This window comes from Anneissia japonica, unplaced genomic scaffold (genome assembly GCF_011630105.1).
Source record: "Anneissia japonica isolate Jap-2015-1 unplaced genomic scaffold, ASM1163010v1 scaffold287737_len543101_cov190, whole genome shotgun sequence".
NCBI classification, from domain to species: domain Eukaryota; kingdom Metazoa; phylum Echinodermata; class Crinoidea; order Comatulida; family Comatulidae; genus Anneissia; species Anneissia japonica.
In genome coordinates, this window is record NW_022726340.1 from 149281 (window position 1) to 163330 (window position 14050).

Here is a 14050-nt window from a genome sequence, read left to right on the forward strand (position 1 = left end):
TCATTTATTTAATTTAATAAAAATAAATTTTTTTGGACTTTCGTACTCCCAATGAGTTTAGGCCTATTTGTTCAGATTGGTAAAAATCAAAGTTTTAAGAAGGTGTAATTACGATCCATTTTTAAGGAAGGAGGAGGGATTGATTGGCCCTTCTTGCATACGCGTAGCGCGGTTTTTGACATTCTGATTTGTGAAAACGATTTTATCGCTTTCCCTTGATTATGACGTCATTTGATTTGATTTGTGAATTATTTTGTTATCGTATACACGATAAATCGTTATCGAATCGTGCTATTGTGAAAACATTCTTTAGTTCTTTTATTTTCTGTATTAACAATTGCTTTTTAGCTTTTTATCGATCGTTGATCGTTGTCGTCATAGTGTAAACAGGCCTATATTGGCTAGATCGTACCAATTGTATTGTTAATGAAGTAGATGTGTAGATAAGTGTCCTATCCCTTTTGGAAGATCTGATGTTAATATAATCATACGCCTTTAATCAATAAATCACTTAAATGTAATTTAGAAGAAAACAAGTCTAGAGTATGTTTGAAAAGAAAATTGTCCTAATTTAATCCAAATTACTAGTCTCACCACAATGGAGAGACTTCGCAAAAGAATGGTAAAAAGAAATTATTACTGTATTTTAAAAATTTTAATAATTTAATTGAATTAGTCCCTCACACGAAGTATACTTTAGAAACAATGAATCATCGTCATCATCATCATCATTATTTTCATTATCATATCATCGTCAACATCATCATCATCCTCATTATTGTAACCATTATCACATATTTTTATTATTTTGGAATGTTGAGAACATGGCTATTACCACCAATGGAGAATTGAACAAATGGTTAGCATTTGCAAAAATAATGTGGTCATGACCTCCCTCCCACCTATATGTAGCCTAATACTTATTTTGCATCATCTTTGTTTTATACAGATACGCATTGTGTAGCTTTATGCTTAGGACATAAGCCTAAAAACATTTTAGAACAAACACTTATTAACATGATAATTAGCGTGTAAAAACCACATTTGATTATGCGGAATTTGCTCTCTACTTCTGACTTATTCAATGTTAAGATTATTAAAGATTTTTGTTTTATTGAAACATTTGGTTTGCCGGCTACTTTTGCATAGAAGGTTTTTTTTGCTGTCAGACGTAACAAAATTCCCATCGCGTACTATGATTGTTTCCTTGACGATATATCGCGCGCGCTTTGAATAGAATCATGACAACCAAGCTGTAAAAATGCGTGTCACAATCGAACTCTGAAGTATCCATAGTATCTTTGATAGGATCTGAACTTTCTCAGAAAGAACTTGTATTGATAAGAATCTGTATGAGAAGACACTGCATCAAAATAGAGACAAAATTTTATATCAAAGGTGCCTTTCTGGAGGATTTGAACATTCAATTGTTATAATAACGGCCGTGTGTTTGCTTAGCAATGCCGAACACCAATACCTCCCCTGATAATGTCCCAGCTGCAGCAGCCCGCCCACCGATTCCACCTAGCGTCCAGAGAAGGATCAACGAAGAAGCTACACTAAAAAGGCGAGGCTTTACTCTTGGGCATGTATTAGGGGAGGGATCGTACGCCACGGTTTGTACATCTTTTTATGATAAAATCAACGCCAAGTGCGCGATGAAGATAATTTGTCGGCGAAAGGCACCTAAAGATTTCTTGCAGAAGTTTTTACCGAGAGAGTTAAGAATCATTCGTCGTGTTCGACATAAGAACATAATAAGCTTTTACGATGTATTTGAAGTAAACAATAAAGTTTATATCGCTATGGAAATCGCTGGTCATGGAGATCTTTTGGAATATATCAAACTTCGTGGAGCTTTACCTGAAGAAAAGTCGCGGAATTTCTTCACACAACTCATCGACGGCGTCGAGTACATGCACCGGCTTGGCATAGTGCATCGTGACTTGAAATGCGAAAACCTTCTGTTAGACGGAAAAAATAACATAAAAATTAGTGACTTTGGATTCTCGAGAGAATTTAACCAGGGTGATTTAAGCAAGACATTCTGTGGTAGTGCGGCTTACGCCGCGCCAGAGGTTCTTCAAGGAATTCCTTACCAACCGAAGGCTTATGACGTCTGGAGTATGGGAGTTATTCTGTATATTATGATATGTGGTTCCATGCCATACGATGATTCCAACATCAAACGTATGATCAAAGACCAGACGGAGAAAAAGCTCGGATTCTCTAGCAAACTAAAATTGTCAAAAGAGAGTAAAGAACTGGTGCTCTGCATCCTTCGCAGCGACGTGTCAAGACGCTATAGCATACTGGACATACGCCAGCACACGTGGATGAGCCCTGTAACTGTACAAGTTCCGTCGATAGCTAGCACTTCAGGGGCTGTAAATTGTCCACCGTCCTCAACGCTCGGCCACGCGATGCCCACCACAAGCGCTCAGTGCGGCACGGCTGATCCCCCGTTCTCGACGGCAGCCTACGGAGGTGCAAACATTGGCTTAGATTCTACAACATCTGAATCTGTTTCAAGACCAGAATCACTGGCAGAGAACAGTAATGCACAGCCAAATTGAAAGAAGATATTCAACAAAACATAATGAACAATTGTGTACTTTGACACCTAAATTATAGACACGACTCGAATTGGTAAATATTTATTACGTAAGTGATCATGTGACGATGTGATATCACAAAAGACAATACACTATTTTATCAACTGATTCATTCGTCTAATAAAGTTGCTCAGAATAGTGGATGTCTAAAAAATCCTGTATTGTTTTTATTATCTTTTAAAAACTTGTGCTATCACAATGTGAATTCACAATTTATATCAAGCATTCATTATTATGTTAGCGTTAATAATCATTTAAATAAATATAGCATTTGGATTTATAAAATAAATTCACTACCTTAATTGTATAAACTCATTGGCTTTATCACCTTCATGATAGCACTAATTTGCAAATATTGCGTACAAGATAAAAAAAATATATTTTAGACAACCATTAGGACAGATCTATAGTAAAGTGTAACAATTTCAATTTAAACATTAAATATTATATTTTAAACCAAACTGAAATATAACAACAAATTCAGCTAAAAACTATATCCGATGGAGATCGATACGCATAAGGTAAACCCTGGTTTCCATAAAATCGCTACACGCTTTCGCCCACAGCTTTTGCGACGCTGATTGGTCGGTCCGACAGGGGGGTCTTCCAGATAACGTCGGGACGATTGGCAGTATAGCGAATTCAGTCAAACACTGTAGTGACATAGTAGCAATGTTATGGAAACCATGCATTAACTATATTTTATTTAATTATAAAGGGAAGGGAAAACACCACACTTAAGCTCTCTCCAGATTTTATAAAATTTTCTTTGACAAAAAAAAAAAAAAAAAAAAAAAATCTGTAGTATCACATAATAGTCATGATGTACCTAATTAATATGGTAATGATGTGATCCATTTTTAAAATCCAAATTTAATTAAATTTCAATAATAATGCTCTCTTAAATTTATAAACTTTTTATAAACAATGTTGGTGTATATATATATATATATATATTATATATATATGTATATATGTATGTATGTATGTATGTATATATGTATGTAAATATTATTGTATTTAATGCATCATGTTTTAATTAGTATAACGCTATGGTGTGTATTGAAATATTAACGTGAAGAGTAAGACAATGATAAATCCAACGAATTATTATACAAATAGATAAATAATACAGAAAACACCACACTTAAGCTTTCTCCAGATTTTATAAAATTTTCTTTGACAAAAAAAAATCTGTAGTATCACATAATAGTCATGATGTACCTAAATATGGTAATTATGTGATCCATTTAAAAAATCCAAATTTAATTAAATTTCAATAATAATGCTCTCTTAAATTTATAACCTTTTTATAAACAATGTTGGTATATATATATTATGTATGTATATAATTATGTGTGTATGTATGTGTATGTATATATGTATGTAAATATTATTGCATTCAATGCATCATGTTTTAATTAGCATAAAGCTATGGTGTGTATTGAAATATTAATGCGAAAAGTAAGACCATGATAAATCCAACGAATTATTATACAAATAGATAAATAATACAGACAATAAAAGTGTAAAGACAATATAATAATACATAAAACAATAAATGTCATAATAATGTCTGCATTATTTAGAGAGATGACTTCAACGATACTGATTTATTATAAATAAAATGATCATTTGACGGTATAGTATCGTTTAACACAATTTCGTCAACTGAGGTCGTCTAAAAGATGCCCGGTAGGCTAACAGAAGTCTCTAAATATATTTTGTATTTTTAATTGATTATGGTAAAAACATAATAAAAAAAACAACGAAAATGGGTAACATAGCAGACGGACATGTGCAAAAATACTGTTATTTTTGCAGGATTGGGAATATTATTAGAAAATATTAACTGGAAAGCTGTAGACTATTCCGAACATTACAGTTGGGCCCAATAGATTCGCTCTATATTCAGCAATTGCTCTCTGGACTATTAAGCGCTTTCAGTTATATGTAAATTATATGTAAATGATGGACAATCGGATCTGTGTTTAGTCCTGTCTTTTAACGTTATACGTGATAGTTGTAACTAAACATAAGGTAAGGATTGTGTTGAAACGTGACAGATGTTATGTTGGAGGATGTAATATTAGGGCCTACATATTTAATTAGTTCCATTCAAGGAAAACAAGTACATAGAAACATTTAACAGAGATTGGATACCCAAATATATATATATATAAGAGACAGATATAATGTTATATATGTGGCCATTATGACGTACTAAAATTCCCTTCACCTAACCTAAACAAATATTTTGACACATTTTGTTCGCGCAGAAAGGGACACGTGTATTATGCAAAATATTCGTCATTAATACGTCCCCGTGCCTGTGTGTATTGCAAGCAATTACTTTTCATGTTCAATGAAATTACGTTACATAAAAAGTTATAATTTATAGGATTTACTTGGAGGATACAACAAATGAAAACGTTAACTTTTGTCACACAGTAACGTAAAAGGTAACGGTCATTATAGGTTAATGTAACGTAAACATAAACTTGCTGTTTATAGTAGGCCTGACGTAAACATAAGTGTTTAATTGCACCATGATTGCACGTTATACGTAAGTACCGTACTCGCGCGAATAAGCGCCCGGGCGCTTAAAATATTTTTTGCACTTTCTGAGGGGGGCTTTTTCAAACGGGACGCTTATTTAAATGGGGCGCTTATGAAAACAGAGTGGAAACAGATGAAAATCAAAGGGTTCTTATGGGAACTTATTAAATTCAAGAGGCACTTTTTGGATGAAAACAGATTATAAGGACATCACGAATGGTGGTGCGGCGGAAAACATAAATGTCCAGACAACATGGCTCATAACAAGAATGTTGTGAATGTTTACATAACAGCAGAATAGCAGATGCAATTAGTGGTGGTGGGTAGTGGTTAGCTTGTTGGCCATCGACCGATTGATATTAGCAGGACGGCAGGATTATTGCAGGTTTTCTTAATGAGATGAGAATGTGCTAAAGGTTGTCAGAAAAAGAAAAAGAGGAGTTGGACTAGGCCTAGACAAATATTAAGAAGATGAAAGTTGGAAATATACTGCCTTTCCAGGAATCGGAGCTCTCATCTGTCCAAGAGAAATATCCTCATTTTGATATTGACCTAAGAAGAAAGTGATTCCACTCTGCAGCTTAAATCATGCCAACAACTACAGTCCCAGGATTGATTGGATAATTGACTTGCTAAAAAGAAAATCTTATGATATTATTAGGGGGCACTTATTCAAACGGGGCGCTTAAGGAAATTTTCAAGTTACGGAGGGGCGCTTATTCAAACGGGGCGCTTAAGGAAATTTTCAAGTTACGGAGGGGCGCTTATTCAAGACGGGCGCTTATTCAAACGGGGCGCTTATTCGCGCGAGTACGGTAAATAAGTAAATGACAATTAATAATTGCGCATGCGTATAATATTGCACGATCCCGAAAACGGCAACGCATCATAGGCCTAATTACTGCTTATAGTAAACGTATCTTTAACGTAGGCCTATACTTGCAGGCTTCAGTATAATGTATTATCCGTAACGCTCAGTTTTTGAAATGTTTTCATTTATCAGAAGCATCGTATTTATTCTTATTGGTTGTATCGGTGGGCACTAGGTTTGCTGTGCTGTTGATGCTGGTGTAACTGTCGCCAGATACGCTGGACATTAGGTCGGTGTTTTCGTCTTGGCTTGTGCCGTAACGTACATCGTGTGTAATGGAACTAAGCACGAGGCTAACTTCTGGTATCCGCACGGCTGTGTCGATAATTAGCAGCAAAGCACTTATTGCAAACAGTAGATACACTGCAAGAGATATTTAAAGGTGATGAGGGTTGTTATTGACTATGAAGTGCTGTGATTGTTCGTAATGTGTGACGTGCGCAAAATTAACCGATGTATCACCGGCCAAATTAAGTGCAAAGATTTATACACTTGTATAGTAATCTATGATACACTAGTGATGGCGATTATTAAAATTACCATCAGCACAGTAATCATTATAAACACGGCTACCACCATTTTCTAATTAATTATCATCATCACTACCACTATATATCACCATAACCATCATTATCTTCACATCATCATCATCATCATCATCATCATCATCATCGTCATCATCATCATCATCATCATCATCATCATCATCATCATCATCATCATCATCATCATTAATATTATCATCTTTATTATATTATTATCTTTATTTTTATATTATGACATTGTGGTTGTAGTGTATGGTGGCGGCAGTCATGGTGATGTTCACTCCTGCTCCATGATAGACTAACGATGATGCTGATGACAAAAATTGCAATAATAAAAACTAGAATGATGATGATAATAATGAAGATGAAGGTGTTGATGGAGATGATTCTAATTTGATGATGAGAATGTAAAACAGTATGCTGCCGACGACGACGACGACGGTGGTAAAGAAACCCAAACTCACCAGATACCAGAACCAAATAAATGCTTCTAGACACTCTTGACCAACCAATATCTTGTGCATTCTGTCCGGGAACAAAATCGCCTAAGCCGACGGTTGTCGTCGAAATAAATATGAAGTAAAAGCTATCAAAATACAACCACCTTGGCTCGAGTATTGTGAAGATGGCGGCAGGGATTAAAACCATCAGGATAAATACGACGATCACTACAATCGACAGATGTAGTAAGTTTATACTCAGCTTCGAAACTTTGTAGTCTGAAAAGAAATATAACAGGCCTAACCATTTTTAAGTTCAAGTCTCTTTATTGACTCATATTGAAATTGCAGCTGAGGCTGAATTACATGATATTTCACAATAATGGTATTATTAAATAACATTAAAATACATTAGAATTTGGAACCACAAAACGGAACGCCAAAAAAAAGTCAAAAATCATATAAAATGCTGATACGTTTAAAATAAAATATTGACAATAGTGGTAATTATATAATAATAGCTACAACAGTAAAAGCTACAAGTGCTCTTAATAATAATAATAGTTACCGGTATTCCGCGCCAATTAAAAATATATTTTTTATTAGTAATTATTATTCTCATTGATATTCATATCAAATACGGTATTTTATAATTATTAAATATTATTATAAATAATAATAGATTAATACATCGTCGATTATAAAATATCATTAATAATACAGTACTGTTATTTTAATTATATAATTAATTATATTATATTATATTATAATGATATTATTCTCATTGATATTGATATCAAATATTTTATCATAATTCTTAAATATTATTAAATACTAATAGCAGATTTATACGACGCCAATTAAAAAATATTATTAATAATACAAAATTTGAATTACCGATATATTTATTAATCATATTATATTATATTATATTACATTATTTTATTCGCATTGATATTCATATCAAATATGTTATAATTATTAAATATTATTAAATAATAATAGCAGATTTATACGACGCCAATTAAAAATTATTAATAATACATTATACTCTTATTTAAATTATATTATTAATTATATTATATTATATCATATACCGTATATTATATTATATCATATCATATATTATATTATATATATTATATTATATTATTATATTGGTTATTATTACTATCGTTTTATGACAGACTGCCATACACTCCCTCATAATAATTCTGTCTAAAAACTAAACATCATATGTTCTGTTCGGTTGCCTGCTCTCATAAAGCTTGATGAAGAGTGATTCCTTGTTATACGAAGTATTATTACCCCTTGATGTGCTTATACTTACTTAGTCTATCTCTTAAGTGCTGTAAGAGCTTATCCGAACATTTTCCGAGAAGAGCCATCAAACGACCCAGGAAGAGTAACGTTACCGGCACGCCGATTATAATATAGATGACGCAAAATGCTTTACCTTCTGTTGACAATGGCGAAGCATGGCCATATCCTGAAAGTATAATAGTTCAGTTAACTTTACTATTTATTATCCTCTTTTTCACTTCGCTGTCATTGTTGGTGTTTTTCAAACAATGTGTATATTTTTCAAAATATTTGCAAGCATCTTTGAAGGTGGATGAAGGAGTGGGGTATAAGGGTAGGTAAGTGTCTACCTTGTTCTGTGTCCGCCGCCATCACCACCACGTCTATCATTATCACCGTCAGCATCATCTTTATCTTCATTAGTAGTATTAGAATTGTATATATTACTATAATAGGCCTATGATTATTACTGTTATCGTATTTAATATTTCTATAACTATTATTATATTCATTATCATTATCCATCATTATCAACATCATTATAGTCATCATGATATCATCATCATCACAATCACCACACCATCAACAACATCAGTATAAATCATTATTTTTATGGCTTTATTGGATGCTTTTTAGATCCTAGTTTTAAAAAAAAAGGAAACTAAACACAATGCATGCTAAAACATTTACATTGAATGTATGAATATTGTGTGTAGCAAAAATAAGCAGCCAATCTCCAGTATTTAAACAGTTCAACATTAGGTTCAACAAAACTAATGTTGACGATTTCAAACACTAGAATAAATGGATCACCGTTACATTAAATTTATTGTCGGGATATCTATATTACATTATTGGATAGCATAACATAGCAAGATGTCACAAAAACATATCGATCCCGTTAAGCAAGACTATATTCAAGTTACAAATTTGGATGAAATAACGATAATGTTATCTTCCAGAATAATCGACCCAACAGGCCTACATTAAGGATATGCATTATTATTATTATTATTATTATTATTATTATTATTATTATTATTATTATTATTATTATTATTATTATTATTATTATTATTATTATTATTAAAATACTTATAAATTGTTATTGTTATTATTATTATTATTGTTATTATTGTTATTATTATTATTATTATTATTACACACATTTGAATAACATAATGCTGATAGTGTCGTTATCTATTTTGACTGTCAAAAAACTTCTATGATAGAATAATATCAAACGGAAAGTATTAAGCCTGGCACATACTGTGCCGACGGTCGTCGCCCGACGCGATTCTATGGCTTTCCGGTATCAAACATTTTTTATTTTTTTGCTTTATTACAATTGATTGATTTACATATTGATAAGTTCGTCATCCATTGTAAGAACCCACATTTTTTTGGCATTATTTTTTTTTATCCGCAGATTTTGTTTCTGATATCTTTCTTTGTGCAGGCCAACGGTGTTTCTCAGCGTAGCATATTATGGCGGCCAGGCCTGGTGATGCAAAACAGGTCTTAATTATAGGATTTATACCAAATGAAACGTATTGGAAATTAATATTAACAGCAGTTTCCTAGCGGCGACATTATGCTGCCGTTAGTATATTTGTCCGATGACATGATGAAGTACAGCCTCGAAGAACCGATGACCAGTGCGGCTCTATACGCCAACGCTGATTATAATTAATATAAATATTAATATGGCTAATTTAAGTTAAAGTCTCGTATTTAGATTAGTTCCCACGATTTAATTACAGAGAGGAGTGCGCTAACCGAACTTCTAGCTGTGGGCTTTAATCACTGGTCTCGTTGGTAATATTTGACTTAAATGGATCGACCTATTGGTGGGTTTGTAAAGGTGCTTGGTTTTTCGTTCAACAGTCTTTAGTTGAAATCATACAAATGCAATATTTTCTTTTGAATAAAACCCAGCTCTATCCATCATGATTTGTATAATTCTCAGGGACAACGAAATGCCGCTAATCTCTACCCCCTCCCGGAAACACTGCAGAAAAAATATCTAACCAGCTCCTTAGATAAATTATTACTATAGCTTAAAGTCTGTAATACGCTAAAAAATTAATAAAATATTTAAAAATTTTTGTTTAGGTTTTCCAGAATTTAGGGCAGATGGTGTATCTTTAAATGGCGAACACTCCGGAGCTTCCGAGCTCGACGCCCCAACCACAGTCTGTTATTGTGTCCGTGTAGGCGCTATAAACATTTGTCAACACGTAGACCTATCCTGCAGCCCCACCCCATCCCCAAGTCCCCTAACATAAGTAGGCTATAAACACTCCACTGTTTGAAGTAACTGATTCCACAACCTATAGTGAAGCTACCACTGGGAACAATATATCACCATTTTGTTTCTTGCAAAGAGGAGTGGTAAATCGTAGGCCAGATGAAGAAGTTATACGCAAAACAATGGTCTAAATAAAATAATCAATGATAATAAGGAACACAAAAAAAAACCGGTGTGACGAAGTGTTATTTATAGTTGTTTCTGTTTGCTGGACTTATTTGTATTTTTAAATTACTAGACCTGTAGATTATTTTCTGACTTAAAAAATAAATTTAAGCGCCTTAAGAATAAAGATGACATTTATTATGAAGGCGCTTAATGCGATTACAGTACCACGTTCGTACAGTAGGCATTATACAATATTATTAAATAATAATGATTAGACCAAATGTACGTACATACTCCTTTTTATTGACTTAAATAATTGATATTGTATGAGAGTAACTTGATTCAATCCTTGTTTATAGATCACCCAAAGATCGGAGTAAACATACTTAATGTTGTGGCGTTCATAGCAGGCGTATCTGCCTACCAACTGATTTTTTAGTACCCGGGGGCGTTGTTTACAAGTCAACTCGCACTCATTTTATTTAATATCTAATTTATACATTTCATTACGACGTATGATTAACGACACGTTATTAATTGGCACTCACTAATATGACGTCAGAGCCTTTCAGTTCTTCAAATACTTCCCTGGGAGTAAATTCACTGAGCAAATTTACACAGGCTAATATGGTAGCATCCAGAAGAAATAGCTTAAATTAAACATATAATTTGGAGTGAATATCCTGCCAGAAGGGATCGATGAAATGAAGCGTATTGATATTGGCATGGTTATATGTATTCATTACTAATACTTTTTAATAACATTATTATTATTCAATATTAATACAGTATATAGTAATAATAATAATTATGATGATAATAATAATAATAATATAAAAATTACATTTTAATAAAGATAATGATAATGAAATATGTTAATAAGAACAATAATTATCATTATCATCATTATTATAATCGATAGGTCTGTCAAGTTGATTTCTTTCGTGTCCATTTGTAAGATCTCTGCTATAACAACTCATGCTCTTTGGAAACACAAGCAATTATCTCCTACTGCACTCTCCCTGTTGCATATCCCATTAACAATACAGACAACATTCTAACACTTAAAACCTGTCTGCAGAAGTAATGTGATAAAGTGCCTTTCTTGAGACAATAAGTAACACGATGACCCTTCGTCGTTAAACCCAACGCCTCGTCACTGAGTAACCCTGTTCATAAATTATTTTGGTGATAATTTTAGTTTCCATATTGATATTAATAATAAACGTATTATTAATATTACTGTTAATACGTTTATGAATAATAATAATAATAATAATAATAATAATAATTATTATTATTATTATTATTATTATTATTATCATTATTAATTATAATAATCAAAAATAATAATAATTGAATCTTTGAATTTGTTGGTCAAAAGTTAATGGTACTGATGTGCAGAGAAAATAATTTTCATAATAATATTAATACTAAACGTATTACTTTTTGTACGTATTATTATTACTGTTATAATGCATTAATAAATAGGCCTAATAATAATATTAATAATAATCTGTTCCTGGAGTCTTTAAAATAGGTCTAGAATATTCCTATTAAACGTTCAGTTTGTTTTGTTTATGAGTGTCAATTAATTCAATTTTCCTATAGTGTACTATGCCAATTACTAATACTAATTACTAATTGCTCATTATTATTACGTTTATTAATCGTTATAATATTAATTGAATCCCAGAATTTGCTGGTAATGGTATTGGTGTGCAAAGACTGTAGAAATAATAATAATGTAAACTTATTAATTCATATATATTATTAATCATGACATCATTATCATAATTGAAATCGTCATCATCACCCTTCATCATTATAAGGACTATTGTGGATAAATAACGGCACGGTAATAAAATCATTACATTTGAAAAACTTGAATACGGTTTCTAACAAACCGGTCCAGTCCTTGACAAAACAGACTCGAGCACTATCATGAATGTAAATGACGACAGCTGGGCTATAACGCCATTGTTCAGAATATTGCAAGTACTATTATAGCCTATATTCCGTGAAGGTTTGGGAGTGCACGAACAAGGTGGTAAAAATTCTGAATTCAAAATGTAAAGGTTTGTGTTCATAGAAATTATTACTTGACTCTACTATTTTCATAGTATTTTCAGTTACTTTTGCTGATTGAGAGTGGTGTATTCTGGATCGCTAATCCCCACCCCCTCCCCCATACACCGTCAGTCACCCCTCACCCCCTGGAAATTTTCAAATCCAAAAAAATTGGGCTTGTTAATTTTTTTTCGCCAGCTAGTTCCCTTTCACTTTATCAATGAGTCTTCCCACTTCACCATCGCCATCCCTCCCCATCCTCCTCCTTTAAACCTCTAGACACGCCATTGCTAATTGATCATTTTGCTAACTTTAACGATGTGATTGCTAGTTGAAGCCATTTTATCTGCTTAAATCACATGACCCGCCCAATAACCAGTGAATTTGGCACGTAGGCACTACAATTCTGCTTGATTTTACAGTTTAATTAAGCACTTACCCACCCCCACACTGTGTGTTTGATATCCCATACGTTGCGTAGATACTCAAGTATCCAGGGATTTCATAGTTGGATTTGGAACGGAATGTTCTAACCATCACAGTAGATTATGATTAGGTCATGCGAGAAAAAGCTCAAAACACAGACTGTATAGCTTTGCCCACACTTTCAAATTTTCTGCTGACAAAACCTGTTTTATGCCCATATTATATGTTACATGATGACATCACATCACGACCCTATTTAGGCATGTCACATTTTTTGTCAAATAAAATTTGATAGACTGGACAGGGTGTTAGTATCAATGTGAGCAATTCAAACACCGTTTAAAAACATATTGCCGTTTATACGAGTGTTAAATTTCAACTAGATTTCAATTTTTTAAGATCTCTCGGTCTCGGAATGACAATGAGACACTAACAGAATCGATTACAGTTACCAAATTCTCATCATCATAAAAAACTTTCTGCCACATGCAATATTTAAAAACGAGTGTATCCGACGTTATACCGGTATATATTTTATTTTATATAGATTCCATGCATTTGATTGGATAAAAGCTGGGCAATAATTACACCCATGGATTTTGATCGGGTCATAGTTCAAATTATAGCTCTTGCTGATCTGGAGGCCCTCTATATATATCTGGATCTGGAAGCTTTCTTCCGACGTTTAAGATGCCGTGAATTTTTCGCCGATTCCGACGGCAACACCACGGATAACACGGGCAATGTTACTAAATTCAAACCTAAAAGTACCTGGAATCCCCCTAAGAATCGTTGCCCAACTT

General features: G+C 33.0%; 2 protein-coding genes across 3 annotated transcripts in view; one reads left to right on the forward strand and one right to left on the reverse strand.

The window, feature by feature from the left end:
- Window positions 1-572: 572 nt before the first annotated feature.
- On the forward strand, window positions 573-3485 carry LOC117113093 (testis-specific serine/threonine-protein kinase 1-like). Its single transcript, XM_033256323.1, has one exon. The coding sequence runs from the start codon at window positions 1461-1463 to the stop codon at window positions 2574-2576; it is 1116 nt and encodes a 371-aa protein (XP_033112214.1). The 5' UTR covers window positions 573-1460; the 3' UTR covers window positions 2577-3485.
- Window positions 3486-5892: 2407 nt separating this feature from the next.
- The window catches only part of LOC117113106 (potassium channel subfamily K member 1-like), an 11683-nt gene continuing 3525 nt past the window's right edge, over window positions 5893-14050 (reverse strand). For both annotated transcript variants that reach the window (XM_033256350.1, XM_033256349.1), the window contains 3 exons: window positions 8361-8519; window positions 7055-7309; window positions 5893-6408 (listed from right to left, as the gene is read on the reverse strand). In XM_033256350.1, the coding sequence (XP_033112241.1) occupies window positions 6167-6408; window positions 7055-7309; window positions 8361-8519 (656 nt within the window). In that variant the 3' untranslated portion in view covers window positions 5893-6166. The remainder of the gene's footprint in view (window positions 6409-7054; window positions 7310-8360; window positions 8520-14050) is intronic.

Coding starts and splice junctions, on each gene's coding strand:
- LOC117113093 (XM_033256323.1), top strand. CDS start 1,461: ATGCCGAACACCAATACCTCCCCTGATAATGTCCCAGCTGCAGCAGCC.